Source organism: Passer domesticus, chromosome 7 (genome assembly GCF_036417665.1).
Source record: "Passer domesticus isolate bPasDom1 chromosome 7, bPasDom1.hap1, whole genome shotgun sequence".
Classification (NCBI taxonomy): domain Eukaryota; kingdom Metazoa; phylum Chordata; class Aves; order Passeriformes; family Passeridae; genus Passer; species Passer domesticus.
In genome coordinates this window covers 52,076,312-52,092,146 of record NC_087480.1, presented here as the reverse complement: position 1 = coordinate 52,092,146, position 15,835 = coordinate 52,076,312, and the positions used below count along the sequence as shown (strand labels likewise).

The 15,835-nt window shown below is 48.4% G+C and overlaps 1 protein-coding gene across 16 annotated transcripts in view; it reads right to left on the bottom strand.

The window, feature by feature from the left end:
• Positions 1-15,835, bottom strand: part of PTPRF (protein tyrosine phosphatase receptor type F) — a 375,635-nt gene that overhangs the window by 67,097 nt on the left and 292,703 nt on the right. For all 16 annotated transcript variants that reach the window (XM_064428625.1, XM_064428623.1, XM_064428629.1 and 13 more), the window contains 4 exons: positions 6,222-6,491; positions 3,140-3,721; positions 2,440-2,573; positions 1,315-1,459 (listed from right to left, as the gene is read on the bottom strand). In XM_064428625.1, the coding sequence (XP_064284695.1) occupies positions 1,315-1,459; positions 2,440-2,573; positions 3,140-3,721; positions 6,222-6,491 (1,131 nt within the window). The remainder of the gene's footprint in view (positions 1-1,314; positions 1,460-2,439; positions 2,574-3,139; positions 3,722-6,221; positions 6,492-15,835) is intronic.

Genomic DNA, 15,835 nt, shown 5'->3' with positions numbered 1-15,835 from the left:
TGATGGAATTAATTTACATGGCAGGAGAATTACTTCAACCTTTGCTATCAATACAAAAGCTATCCGAAACAGGTATACAAATCTCCATATTCAGAATTTGTTCTCAGTGTTCAAATATTTATAACCGCATGATCTGAACCTTTCTCCATTTTCATACCTGTCTATTGTGCAGCTCTAAGACATCATTAGCTCAATTAACGAGGTGGAGGAATGCCTGGGACTGGTATGTTAATAAAGCTGAATTTTCCTCAAAGAGAAGGTCATTCTAAAAGTGAGCAGAGCTGCTCTTCCCTGCCAGAGCTCCCTTTCTAATGGCCATCTCACACTCCTGGTTGCTGTGCATGCTGCCGCCCTCCCTGCAGGGAAGGCTGGCTGCCTGTGCCAACTGCTCACTCCACAGAGCGAGCAAATCCCAGACAGACGGTGCTAACAGAAATGTCTTTTTTCCCCCTTTTAATGCCCTTTGCATAATGGCAAGCCCAAAAATCGTTAGTGAAAACGAGCTTATCGCAGGGCCCTTTGATAGCCCTAATCTGCTTATGCGCAGCACTTTGAGCTGCCAATCAGAGCAATGCAAACTCCAGCTCTGTGATCACACAGGGCAGAGCCAGGATGAAAGTGATATTGCCTGGGTCACCTCATTATTGAGCCTCTCTATTAACTCAACTGCAGCTTGTTCTGGTTTCCTCTAGCACTGCAGTCCCAGAAGATGCAGCCTCACTTGCTCACACAACCCTGGCAAACAGCCACTTCCCCAAAATGACTCTTCCAGCTGCCTGACAGCCACAGACACACCTGGTCTCACAGGATGCCTCACCTTGCAATCAACTGTATGGACCAGGGATGGACTCCTGTGTAAGCAAGACAGCTGGAATGGGGAGTGAAGGGATGAAAATCCAATGGTTTGGAGACAGTCACATTTAGAGCCAAATACCCATATGCTGCCTGTCCAGACAGCTTGCCTGCATGGGAGTAAATTCATAGAGATGCACAAACCCACTCAAATCAATCCCTCCAAAGCAATTTCTCAGCCTGTTTTACTCCTCCATCAGTTTTTAAGAATCTACCCTTAGGGAAAGACAGTATGATCAAAGGGACACAAAGAAAACAACTTACCCCTTGGGTGTACCCACTCTGCCAAAGAGCCCTGATCCAAACCCCAGCTGACTTTCCCATTTACTCCCTCTAGCAAACTGCATGCCAGCATCCCTGCAAACCCACAAGGGCAGAGGCACTGGGCTTCTCTGTGCCCAGGAGATAGAAAATGGACTGCTTTTGCTTTGTCTCCAGTAGTGTTGAGTGTCAGGCACTTACTGGATTGAGCAGTTCTGGCTTCAACGGTGGGGGTGTAAACTCCTACCCCCAGCTCTGAGCGGGCACCCAGACGGAACTTATACAACGTGTCTGGTTTGAGACCTTCCACAGCGTATGAGGAGGTTGGGTCAAACTCCACCTTTTCCTGCCAAAAAAAAAAGGAAATAGATTATATGGTGCAGTTGGAGGATACAGAAACACTGGTGAGCTGCCATTTTGGACCCACAAAAAGTCACAGCCACGCTGCCAAACCTGCCTGCAGTTCTACAGGATGCCAAAGCATGGAGCTTCCTGGGTGACACACCAGGACTCTGCAGGGAAGCAGACCTCTTCCACAGCCAAGTTACACTGTTTGGTGTCCACACTGCACTCACTGGCCTGAGAGCTTTGTGGGAATGCTGGGTCCATCTATACAAGTTCAGACAAGGGGCACAGGACACACAAGTTTGTTTTCTCCCAACAGACAGTGTATTGCCTGTGAAACAGAGTAAAGCCCTTGTCCTGCAGCAGTCAGGATTTCTAATGCATCTGGAAACACTGCTGGAAAAGTGCTTGTTTTGTTGACACTTCACCTGAAAGGCACTTACTTTTGGCAGCTCTCATGCCACTATAATAAGAGGAGAGGAAGAGGACCTCGGGACACTGTGACGGTGTCATGGCACAATTCTTGCTGTGCTGTCTTGAAGCCAGCACTACCTTTGATATATCTGGAACTAGACTTCCTTTAGAGACCTGCAGTAAATGTGGAAGGGGTCTCTCTAGGCCACCTTCAATCTGCTTTTTACATCTAACCAGTCCTGGGGCCAGAGACACATGCTGGAGACCATTTCAGACTTGCCCAGAAGTGTGACTGTTCACAGGCACCAGAAGTAAGCATGCCTCAGGGATGCAGTCACAGCATTCTGAGCCTTTCCAGTCCCAAACTGGTCACTAGCTAGTTTGCTAGCATGAACAAGAACTGCTGAAGTCACACAGAAACCAGAATGCCATGCTCCTATTGCACACAACTGAGGCAGAAGAAACACAAAAAAACAGTTGTGTTACCACCCTGGCTCGAGCACACACCCTTCCCAAGCTGATAAACTGCCATGTCCAGCCCCAAGAGCTGCCAGGCAGGATCCTCACCTGAGTGCCATCCTCCCCTTCCCAGTACAGCAGCTCATATTTAGTAATGCGTTCCTGAGAGGCAGGCAGCCATGTCAACAGGATGCGGGTATCAGACTCTGCTTCTGCCTGGAAGTCAGCTGGCTGGGCAGGAACTGGGGAACAAACACATGGTTAGTGCCAGAAGGGGCGAGAAGAGATGCATGACTTAGCAAAGTCAGCGTTTCACTTTGTGAGGATCCTCTTTCATTTCTGCCAGAACATTCCTTCTCCCCTGTACTGCAGTCTTAGAACATCTCAGGCCACAAGCAAGCACCTCAGTCACTCAGCTGGGTGACTACGGGGACTGTGCTCACTTCCAGACCCTCACTATATCCCAGATCCTTCCTTCCTTCCACACCTGTACTCAAACCCCAGAAGGGTCCAGCAGTTACACAGGTGCAGATGACATCTGTATCCAAGACTTTGTGTCACGTTTCTAGACACTGTATCTCAGACAAAACAGTGGGCTGTTACTCGTACAGAGATTGATACCAGCTCCCCAGGACAATCTGACAGCATGAATCCGATGGCTGTGGGATGGGAATGCCCCCCACCCTCTCTGACATGCAGTCATTTGAGCACCAAGTGCAGTTGTGATGCCTGGTGCAGGTCAGATGCTCAGCTGAGCCGCGCAGCGCTGGGATGGCCACGGAGCCAGGCTGCCTCACTCCATACGTACCCCCTTGCTGTGTTTTGACCTGGATGATGTCCGAGGGGGGCCCGTCGCCCACCGAAGTGAAGGCCAGGACGCGGATGCTGTAGGTGGTGCCTGTGATGAGGCTGCCCACGGTGGTGAGGTGGCTGTCGTCAGTGTTGTGCTTCTGCCACATGCTCAAAGGCAGGTGCGGGTCGGTGGTGTAGTACACGCGGTACCCTCGGATCTGTCCATTGGGCTCCTCCGGCTGTTCCCACTGGACCAGCATGGTGCTGGCACTCAGCATCCGTGCCTGGACTTTGAGGGGTGGACTTGAAGGAGCTTGCTCTCCTGTCCGGGCCTCGACCAGTTCACTGGGGGGACCCCTGCCGATGTTGTTGACAGCGATGACCCGGAACTCGTACTCTGAGAAGGGGCTGAGCCCACCTATGCTATAGCGGGTTGTTGCCACACCATCCACCTCCTGGAAATGCCCCTCCAAGGATTTGGGCTTGTACTGGATGACGTAATACGAAATGGGATCAGAGTTGCCTGAATCCCAGGTGAGGGTCACACTGGTAGCTGTTGTTTCAGTCACTAATGGCTCTGTTGGAGGTTTTGGCAGTGCTGCAATTGGAAGGCAGAGAGGTGTGATTTAAATAATTCAGTCAGCTCAAACCTTGCAATGTGCACAGGGATAAAAATGGAGCTGCCACCTCCCATTAACATTCTTCTTTAAAAGGCAGAAATCATTTCATACTCTATAACATGCATTTTTATATTACCATATATTGCTTGAAGTGGTTCTTAATGGAAGGATAAACAGAGCAATCATGTTATTAGATGTGCTTGACGCACTTACCAGCAGCAGGCTAAATAAAAGTAATTCAACGGGGATGCAGGAATGTTTCTGTCATGGGGGTTCACCCGGCAGTGGGAAAATGCTTGCTGGGCTGGGCTGGGCTGGCCCCAGAAGCCAGGTGAACAGCTCATTTACACACTAAAGCAATCAGAGATCCAAAATAATCTGGAGTTATGTTCTTGCTTCCAGAAAGGCAGTATCTTAGGCCAAAGGGAGTTCATGGACAATGCTGTTAGAAGGGTGGATGGGGCAAGGCTTTGTAAGTATTACAGAACATGCAGGAGAGATACAGCCAGAGAAATTACCAACTTTCATATCCACTATTTCACTGGGTGGTGTGTCAAACTGCAACCAGACAGTACATTGTTACACAAGAATTCTGACAATGATATCTCTGAAGTGTCAATGAGAATGCAACTACTGCAAGCACACATATCCAGATTTACCATTTTACCACAAGAATAAAGAAAAAGAATGACTGTGTGTGAGAGAGATTTGCAGAGTACACAAATACTTTAGTACAATGACTGAATTAAAATCTACAGTAAGTTTAAACCTCCTACAAACCACTCTAAAGTAATTAGTGACTTGTAATGCAGCCGTGCTTGGAACGACAAGGAACTACGGAAAATGCTCAACCCAAATTAAGATACTCAAGAACTTCATTCTTTGGCAAAGCCATCAGGTTTCTAGTTTGCACATGGTTCAGCTGAGCAAGGCAAGCTCCTTAGCACAGGGCATGCCTGCTCTGAGTACCAGAGAGAATGCATTCTTCAGTGCTACTGCAACATGAATACAGTTCAGACCATCATCCCATCTGAACTGGCATGGAAAGGGAGGGCACACAATCCACAGCCAGACACCCCACCACCACCCATGAAAGATTCAGGGAGGGCAAACCCAACCTGCACAGTATTATGGCCTGAAAAAATGTATTTCCTACAGCATCCTAGAAACTGGCAGCCCTCCTCAGGCTTTCAAGGACACATGAAACTCCTTTTCTTTTGAAGAGACACAAGTTTGACTCCTGACAGCTATTGGGTGTGCAGCCTCCATATGAGCAAGGGCAGGTCTGGTACTTTCAACATACTTGAGTGCAATCAGTTCTGTGTAATCTTGCTTCTCCTGTCTGCACTGAAAATGCTCTTCTTGCCAGTAAGCACAGGAGAAACAACACTGCCTCCAAGACCGGACCACCATCCCATCATGGCCCTTTTCTCTGTACTCTCTTGTGTATCTACTATAGCAAAGTAACCGCTGTGCTGAAAAGAGAGGCTGGAAAAGGTACTGACGAGCAGGTGTTGTGAGTGAAGGGAGCTGGGTGCGGCTAAGGTTAAAAGCATCCTCTGACTAGCCAAGAGAACTTCCTGTTATCTCCAGGTCAGAGAGGGCTAACACTCAATTCTCTGATTTGTTCAAGCAGGAACTCTATGCTAAAGGTGGCCATAGTGCACGAAGGGCCTGCAAGAACAGACAGACTCAAAAGATGACATATCTGTGGTAATCTGAGCTACAAATCAACTGAAAGCAGAGAAGGAAACGGATACTGTGGCTCTGATAGACCCCAGATGGGAAATGCAGGACATCATCAGCCTTCTGTTAGTGGATGGATTACCCTGTGGTCAACAATTGGCAACAATATCCTCTTTGGAGCAAAGCTACTTGTGAAAAGTCAGCAGAAAGTACAGCTGAAGGACAGCAACACAAGAAAAAGGGAAAGGGGCAGAGCAGTAAGGGAAGACATTTACAGAGGATTACATAACAAATTTCAAATGAACTCATATAGCTCCTCCCTGTAGGGAGGGAGGATGCTCACTCTGTTGAGGCTCATGGACACTTCACATTGCTGGGATTAACCTTCTTGTCTCACCCTTACTGCAAGAGGACATCTGTGTGAACAGCTCTCTGAATGCAGACATCCACAGACCCAAGACACCCATGGCCCACCACAGTGCAGAGCTGATCCTGCTGATGCACTGAACAAGCCAGACATTGCTGAGACCAACACAGACTCAGTGAGGTTCTCTCATGGCCTGACACAAGCTTGTCTACCATGCCACTTGCAGGGAGAGAGAAAATGACCTTCAGAGCGAATATCTCATCATACTGTGAGCTGGAAAAAACAAAGTTGTGTGTTTGGGAACCTCCCTCGCAAACTGGAAAAGTCACAGAAGAGAGCAGTCAGTTGGCTGCAGCCAAGAAACTTTGGCAAAAGGCCACATCATTGAAACCCAAACTGGAGCACTGCAAGTAATAGTTGCTTACCTTTGACAGTGATCTGGGCTGTGGCTTCGATCATGCCAAGGGAAGAGATGGCCACGCAGGTGTAGTTGGCAGACTGCATGATGTTATTCAGCTCCAGGACATTCCTACCGACAGGCATCTCATCTTCTTTGGTCAGCTCCTCCACACCAGCCATCCACTTCACGTAGGGCATTGGAGCACCTACTGCCACGCACGTGAGGTTCACGCTCCCTCCAGGCATCACCTCGTGGTTGCTTGGAGGGATAGAGAATCGAGGAGCAACACGCCGCACTGAAACAAGGAGGAGACAGCTAGTAGGGTCACAGAACCAGCAGAGAGTACTCAGTTGCACTGCAGGGGTACATGAGGGGCATTTTTGCCTGTCTATCCCTCAGGACAGATAAAATGAAGTGCAAAAGCTGTTCACTACTTTGCCAAATTGCACACACTTTGCTATCCTTCCTTAGCCACTGGCATCTTATTAGCAGAACTCATTAAGGGATGGCTCAATCCGTTCCCTCCAAACATAGCCTTTTGAAATCATATTACTAACATGAAACATTCCTCCATTAAAATTACATCCTTCTAATTAGAAAGCATGCACAAATGCCAGTCATACACTTTGCACAGGGCCCACTGAAGCTCTGCAAAACGGAATCACCTGCTCAATTTATTAGCTCTGGAGCAAAGCAGCCCATTCCCTAAACCTCACAGGGTTTGGGCAGGGGCAGCAGAAGGGTTTCTTTTTTGAATTAGCCCACGTGTGCTGCTAAATAAAATATAATTCCTTTCAAAATGTAACTCAGGTTCTACCTTGGCTCAGAAAATAGTCACCCGAGCTGCATGACATTGTCAGGGCCTGAAGAGATCACCTTGCTGGGCAGGAGAGAACTAATCCTGACAGATGTGAGATCATATCCATTTTGACAGAAGAGAGCTGGGCTGGCAGAACCTTTCCCACCTTCGTGGCAGCTCTTTGGGAGATGTATTCCTCCTTATTGCATTGCACAGCTTCTCTTCCTATCAATCCCTTGCTGGGTATTTCATTCAAGACTTATTTGTAAGCAACTCTCAGCTACAATAAAGCTCTAAAGCTGCCTGCCATATGCATTCCCGTCAGGAAAATGACACTGAGAAATGAGGTCCCTTCTTCAGGGTTAGTGTTATGGGCCTATTTAAGCAAGGGTAGAGAAACAACTGTGCTCAGTAAATCTTTGTCTCCTCTGGGCAAGCTCATTTCAGTCTGTAGTTAAAAAAGGAAACTGCTTGGATATGTCTTGCCCAGCAGCTCTGCTCTCCTCCAGCCTCCTCCACTGGAAAGGCAGCCCCGAGCAGCGGCCGGGGTCACGACTGACCGGCTGCGAGGAGCCTCTCCTGCCAATTATGCTCCTCCATCAGTGCACTGGGCTGCTGGGGCAGCACTGCCGCAGCGCTGGGGGCAGGTGGGAACGGGGCAGGAGCCTGAGCAGGGCCAGGTCACAACAGGCCACAGGTGTGGCCAGCCCCATGGGCAGTGGGGGCCTGGCTCCTCCAGCGCAGCATCTCCGCAGACAGTAAAGCTGCTGACAGCCCCGCGAGCCGCAGAGGTGTCAGCTCCGCTTGCCAAGCTGCCTCTACCCAAATCAAATTTCACTAGTGCTCTCTTTGATGATTCATCCCCAAACCATCAGGATTGCAGAAAGAGACTGAACACAGAAGCCCCCACACTTGCATGTACAACAGAGCTAAGACTTTGTGATAAATTAAACAATACTGTCAACATTGTGTGTGTACTACACATCGTCTCAGTGACAAAACAGGGCTCATTAGCTCCTTACCAGCCAGGGTGAGGATAACTTAAGGATAACTTCTTCCTTTGCTTTTTTTTTTTTTTTTTTTTTGAGTATATAAATCCAAAGTCTTGCTGGATGCTTCTTTTAATCAATTATTAAATCTCAAATCAATACCCACATGAGCAATCACAAGTGAAGTGTTACCTGACCAATGGAGCAGTGCTCCCAAACAAGACAGAACTGAAAGTGTACTCAAATGCTATGCATTCATGAGAATACAGACTTAACCTGATGGACATGGCAATGGTTTAACATGATGGCATGTATTTCCAACCAAAGCATCCCAGCATCAGTCATTAAGAGTCAGGTTTATTTTTCAATGAACATGGCATCAAATTATTCCAGGTAGAAGCTGTTCAAATTCTGTCCCCGCCAAAGGACCAAACCCACCCATCCAAGCTGTATTAAAACAGGAAAAAAGCAAATTTTGAGGATAATGCCATAGGTGTGCACAGAACACTCACACACATGCACAAGGCAAACAGACTGGCAGGCACCGGAGGCCACTACAACTCAGACAGACAATGGTGGAAGGGCAGGACAGGGAGAGGGAAGGCACACAAATACTCACATACAGGGACCTGGGAAAACAATAAACTGGAGGACACAAGGCCATGCACAAAGATCAGAGCCCAGCATGCACAAACAGATTTTCACTTCCAGCCCTGTGAGACCAGAGGCAGCACAGCCTGCCGCAGACTCCCTGCACCCCACACTGTGTCCCCATGTCAAGCGCCTGCTTTCAGGGTGCTCCTGGGGCTGTGCGGGTTCCATTGGTGCCGTGTCACCCTTGGTATGTCCTGCAGAGGGGCAGGACCTGTGGTGGCTGTGCTGTCTCTCTTGAGGGATGTCAGCAGCTGACATTGCCTGCTCCCCTGCAGGGAGGGGACAGGCACTTCACTGGGGCTCAGGGCCCTGTAGCAGCGCTCTGCAGGGTGATGGGAAGTCACTCTCCCCTGCACCACACACTCGGGAGCAGCAGAGGTGGATGGTGCATTCCTGTGCTTAGAAAAGGGATGAATGGCAAGGAAAACTCTCCTGTGGATCAAACAGCATGAGACCCCCTCACCAGCCTCGACACGGGCTGTGCCTCCCGCACACCACAGCCTGCAGATGCCAGGAAGTCGTGTGGAGCCTCAGCTCTCCAGCCTGGCAAGAGAGGAGTGCTTAAACAGGCTCCTGTGGTGCATTCCTGCAGCCCAGAATGGCTGAGCCGCCTTCCCCTCATTTGCACACCGGCAGAGCTGCTGAGATGGGCTCGCTGCTCCGCACCAGAGAACAGCAGTGCCCAAGGCACCCAGCTGCTAAAAATGGATGCCCTGTGCAGGGGTCAGCTCTCTACATGGGAGGTGGGAGGAGGTCAGGGCAGTGCCTTCAGTAAGAGATCTGGCCCAGGCAGTGCTCAGTCAGGAGTATATGCAAAGGAAGGGACCGGCTTCATCAGCCTCCCATCCTCTTGGGGGATAATTGGCAGCTTCTTGTCCCAGTCAGTATGGAAGGAGAAGGGGAGATGCTGTCAGTTAGCATTAGCAAGAGCTGGCACAGCTCTCACAGCAGCTTGCAGAGCACCATCAACACATTCCTCGGGCTCAAGCCAGCAATTTAAGTTTCGAGCTTTTCTAGCATAAGAGTCTGGTAATAATTTAAATCAGTGTAACTCCTCAAAAAGCAGCATTCTTAGAATTTCTGTCCAATTTACAAGTCAAATCACATGGGTTATTACAGTCCATGATTCTACCTTAAGTGCTCCAGAAAATTTTGTTTTCTTCGTTTTTTGCAGCAATGAAATTTCCCTTTTAATTACAATTTTCTTGACTAGAATTTGCAATAATTTTTTTAATCTTCTTTTTGGATAAGGATCAGAAGAAGGCGGTTCAGAGGTTTTGCAGGAACAGCACAGGGAAAACTACTGTGAATATTAAAATTATTTCAATGGACAACACTATAATTCAGGGGTTTAACTAAACCTGCAGACTGTCGAAAATGAGATTCATTGTAATTCATCCCGAGAACAGGCATTGTAAGGGCTCTGTGCTAGCCCACTATTCTGCACATCTCCCCACTGAGAGCATTCCTTAGGAAGTGAAGTGAAACTCTGAGCAGTGAGTACAGTGCAACCTGAGCCCGTGCCCTGGATCTCACAGGACCAGGAGAAAAGACAGTGTGGAGTCTGGCTCCCCACTCACAGGGGAGACTGCTGGGGGGAAGGGGGGGAGCAAGCAACACTAGAGCCACAAAGGTTGAGAAATGTTAATAATTCAGCATGCACTAACATGCACATTCCTTGCCTTGAGAGCAAAGAGCTTCAATCGATTGCCTGGCTCCTTTCAGCACGGGAGTGGCTGTTTCCACACGTCTCAGGTTCCCTCCGAGGGTGAAGTTACCCCTTTGGAGAACCAGGGACACCCTCCTCCTCCCTGCTGCTGGCTGCAAAAGCTGTAGGCTCTAAGCCCAGGGCCCTCAGGCTGGTGTTGTTAGTCCCTCTCATGTGCTGAGACACTGCTGGCATCCAGTGAGGCTCTGCTAGAAACACAAAGTGCCACGAGGATGGCCCAGGCTTCCAGAGTTGTGCAGCGCTGCTAGGGAAGGGGGAAACCAAATTTCCAAATTTTCCTGTGGGCTCCCTTGGCCACAGTACAGCTTAGGAGATGACAATGCTAACACTCCTCCCTCTGGTTTGCAGAGATCCAGACACCTCTATTTGCCCGCTCCTGCTTCAGGGTTTCCTTTGCACCATGCCTAGCTGGCATCTAATTCTGGGCCTCATCTTTCCCCTTCCTGCTTGCTCACTGGGGGCTGCCCCGTGGTGATGGAGCTGTGCTTGTGCTCTGCATGCTTCTCTGCTTGTCTCTGAGGCAATTCCAGCTGCTCGCGTCCTGCACCACTGTCCTGACATCCTCTCCCCTTTGCTTGTCCTCTGCACGAGGGAAGAGCAGCCTGAAGTCCTTTTTGCTCTGAAGGAGAACTAGGACAGCCTGGTCTGCTGCTCCTCTCCAGTCCCAGCACAGACAAGGCAAGGTCAGGGGGCTCTGCTCCAACCTCCCAACTGGGACGAGCAGCAGAGTGCAATGCAGGGGCACATCTCTGAGAGTGTGAGACTGTCCAACTTCATTACTCGAGCCAGGCAAGCTGAAGGAACCCTGGTGAACAGGGTGTGTTCTTGTCCTCGCCAGACTGGTCACTTGCCAAAACTCCTGCCTTCCTCAGGAACCATCTCCTCCAAGTCGGGAAGGAGTGAATTTAGGAGCTATCCTCAAATATGATCACTGGTCTGCATGGTTTACTCATCTGTAGACACCTTTCATCTCTCCCCAATGCTATCATTTTACGAAAGGACTTCAAACAGAAAGGCAGTTGCTGAAGTCTCACAACCTATTGACAGAACCAACAGAAGGAGAGGAAAAATCTGAACCAGAAAAAATGCATTTACAGTCTAATCTTGTACTCAAACAATGCTGTACTATTTATGCTCCCAATGTATCCTTGAGTGCTGACATTTTATAGACAATTTCCAAAACAGGGCCTTGCCATTTTTGGATTATATTTCAGCTATAACTTTTAGGTCTAATTATTTGTGCTGACAACCACATATAAAAGAGGATATATCATTACAGTGGTGCAGCACTGGAGACACATCAGCATTCAGCATACTGACATACTAATAGCAAAGTAAGGGAGAGCAAGATTGTGGAGCTCTGCAATTTGCATTTGCTCTCAGAAATTTCTCTGATGAAAATAACACAACATTAAGGAGGGGAATAAGAGAAAAGATCCACTGTATCAAGATAAAATAACTTGTTAATAAATAACCTTGTAGAAGTCACAGAGCAATAATTAAATGCATGGGTTAGCAGTACACAGTTTTAAGTAAAGCGGGAAAAATGTACGATGTAATTATCAGTGCCAAACAAATTATAAGCATGGCAAACCCCAATGGAATATTTAGAAACTAATTTCTGGCTTCACATTAAATATTTGTGTATGTAGGTATTTTTGGTGGAGTGGGAAGGAAGGGTTGACACAAAGAATGAGAAATTCTTCACTCCTGCTGCCTTATACCCATTTCTCAGCTGCCTCCCTTCAGCTAAACCATGTGGCTAAAACATTTAAGTGCCCTGTCAAAGGTTTAGTCTCCAGAGGTGTCTCAGCCATCACAGCAGTGCTTCAAATTCACTGAAATCTGGGAGGCTTTGGGCCTCGGCTTTGATTTCCTTTCTTTTCTTCCTTGTTCTCATTTTTCATCATTGTCTTGTGCTGAGGTAATTTTACCCTCCACAAAATCTATTTTTAGAAGGTAAACAACAAAGGTCCTGTTCCTCAGTACAATCTAAATGAGAGCATGTTCCAGGGAGAGGAATGGGATCGAACTCAGTGTACTGAAACAGACGCTATGACAATTTGTTAAAACTTGTTCCAGTGATGATCGTAAGACAATTCATCTAGATACCTGATAATTTGTGTGAGACAAGCCAGGGTCTTTTCCCCATGCCACCTGGAGAGCAGTGTGAGCATCCCTTACCTTCAGTGGGTGTGGAAGGACAGACCCCCATAGAACCCGTTCAGTGAAGGAATCATCTCTGGAAACTAAATCCAGGCTTCTGCCAGAAACACCAGCTTTCCTCAGCATGAAATCATGAGTGCCTTGAGCTAGGTCTGGAGCTAGATTTAATTTAAAGGCTGGAGCTGCCTTTCACTACTGTCCTTTATTCACCTCTGGCTCCCTGAGAGCAGCAGGACAGAGCAGAGCAAAGCACTGATCAGGTTTTGCTGAGTGGCTACACGCTCCTGTGCATGCCACCATGGGCCTCTCTGAGCCATCTTTGGTATGGCTGGGGCCACTGCCAGAGCTCCTGGCTCTCCTGCCTGCAGGAGGAAGAGCAGCCAGCCCCAGAGAAGGAAGGAGAGGCAGACCTGCTCGTGTAAAGGGCTCATGTCTGAGCACTGACAGAGCATGGAAAATGGGCTACCCCAGTGCAGGGACTGCTGAGGAGCAGGGAAGTTGCCTCAGCACAAGGAATCTGGATCTCAGCAAGCTGCATCTGCTGCCTTGTGGCAAGGGAGGGTAGCATGCTGGGTTCTCCTCCAGCTGAGATCAAAGTAAGCTTTTTGCCTCTAGAGAAAGTTAAAACTTTTAAAGCTTCAGGAGGAATTAAGGAACCCACACTCTCTAGCAGCTTGTGAAGGGGACTGATCATTCTGATCTCTGCTTCCAAAGACTGTTCTTGCTCTCCAGCCAGAAAGCAGCAGCAGTTTAGAGGTATTACACTTGCACCTAGCATGAGTAAAGGGTTAGAGAAGCACCCCACACAGAGCAGCATGCACTTCTTCCTACCCTGCCTTTGACAAAACTGCCCTGGCTGGTATTTGCATGCAAAATATTCTGTGCACTTTAAATCTCAAGCAACAAAGGCATGCAAGCAAAGTATCAATGCCATCACCAGAGTCACAGCAAACAGTAAGCAGATTTCACCAGGCACATTGTGGCTGTGCCTGGAAAGGAGCCAGTCTGTAGGGCCCCCTCCCCTTTTGGGGATGGCTCTCCTCTCCCTACTGGAAAAGTCCCATCTGACGTGGTGTACTGTAGATGGATAAGAAGTGAAAAGGACCAACCTTCTCGCTGATCTGAGAGATGAAAGTTTGTTTTGTTTGATGGCAGAGTGCGATGAAGATGAGGAGGGAATAAAAAAAGACAAGGAAAAACACAGAGAGTAAAAACAGGCCAAGCTTCATCTGTCCGCACACCACTGAAACGACAAGACAAGACTACAGAGGTCAGCCACGACTTCCCACCACGCACACACCACTCCACGGCAGGGACAAGAGAGGCCACACTCGCACTGCTCTGGCCCAGAGCAGGGCTGGCCCCTCTGCCTCCCTGACCCACTCACCACTCCTGTTGGCAGGGCAGAGGGGACTGCACATCCCACACATCCCCATGGGGAGGGCGCTTCGGGGATGGCCCCGCTCTGGGCCGGATGATGGACGCACAGACATGTTTACATGTGCAGAACACTCACACACACAGAGCAAAGGACTCCAGCCATCACACATGGCTCCCACACACCCACTCCAGCTACAGAGATGATGGCAAAGGCACTTTAAACCCATTGACCACACACTGGGAAGACCGTACATGTAAATCTGAATTTTATAAAGTATGAAAGAAATGCTCCAAGTGGTGAATTGAAAAATCTTCTACCATGAAGAGCTGTTTCCCCTCTCCAAACAAAGAGCTAAATGCAGCAGAGAGGTATTAGGCAAGTGACAGACACGCGCAGTCTCAGCTGGGCTCAGTTTTGAGAGCCTTATTGGTACATTGTGCTGCAAGTGAGAGATGGACAAGAAATCAGAAGGACAAAAACACCCAGAGAATTGAGCAGGTCCCAGTTTTTGTTCCTGCGGGAGAGACAGCAGAAGGTTAGTTGCGTTTTCCTTATAGACAAAGGAGATCTTATTTCTCTAGCAGGAGTGACCTCACTGCAGCTACAGATCTGTGGCATACCAGCTGTAATCGAACCCTCGCTGAGAGAATACACAAATGGATTTGATAGTTAAAGACTGCTTATGAGTCACATTTTTGATGGGGGAAGGAGAAGGTGGGGGAAGGAATTTGCTTTCCAGCAGAAACACTGCAAATTAGAGAACAGCATGTGGCATTATACAGTGCAACATTACAGTAAGCCATTTCCTGCAATCAGAGGACAGGATTTTAACCAATATGACACAATACAGGCAAGGCAACAAGCTACCAATAACAGCTACCACAGTGACCTATGGAGTGTAATGAAGTTTGCTGGAGAACAGCAAAACACTTATTTACATTTTTTTTCAATTGGACTGATACAAGGGAACTTGAACCAGCCAACTCACAGCTTAACTGGCCTGTGAGGGCCACATCCAGTGAGGAGCCCTACCAAGACATCTTTAACACAGCCATAAGCTTAAAGTCCAGGTTTCCTCCATCCTGCTTTAGGAAAAAGATTTACCTCTTGCTCTACAAAACCTTAGCATAAGGCTCATTTGATCCTGTGAGACCCTGTGATGGGAGGAAACCTCTTTATTGCTGCTCCCAAGCCAGCACTTTATTTCCTAATCTAATGGAGCGTATCACATCTGCATGGCTTCAGCAGGCAATGAGGGGCTCCTGCCTCCTGCTCAGCTCTTCCCAACAGGGAGGATTTGTTTCCTGCCCTTGCTCAGGAAGGACAGTGCTTCTTGCAAACCAGTTGTGCTTGTGGAAGGCTGCATTTCTGGAAAGCAGCACTAACATTGCAATAGGGCAACACAAACTCCAAGTGCTGCCAGCGCGGACCAACCCAAACCCACTGCACCCACTGGGACTGTGAGACTGACGGGCAAGGGTGTCAGACTGAGGGATGATGCTGAAACAGCTACAGGAATACCTGTTCTTGCTGCTGAAGCCCCCAGAGCCACCCCCTCTCCTTGGGGATTGAGAGACCCTGGCCAGACCAAGGGGACTCACTGTGGTGCTAACTTGGCCTGGCTTGGGGGCAAAGTGAGGGGTGCTGCTCCAGCTGGGGGACAGCCAGCAGCTTTGTTTTGGGGAATCTGGCAGGGATCATACTGCATCAGTGGGCATGGACAGGAGTAGGCTCCAGCAGTGGCTTTCCACAGGTGTTGACACTTCAGATTAGAGCTAGAAAGGTGAGGAGAGACATGTGAAACACACTAATTCAAACAGATAACTTTCTGGTTTGTCAAACAGAACAAGTTTAGGACCTGCTATTTGTCATTAGTTGCTGGATTATCTCTTAATCTCATTTTATATTAGTGGTTTATAAA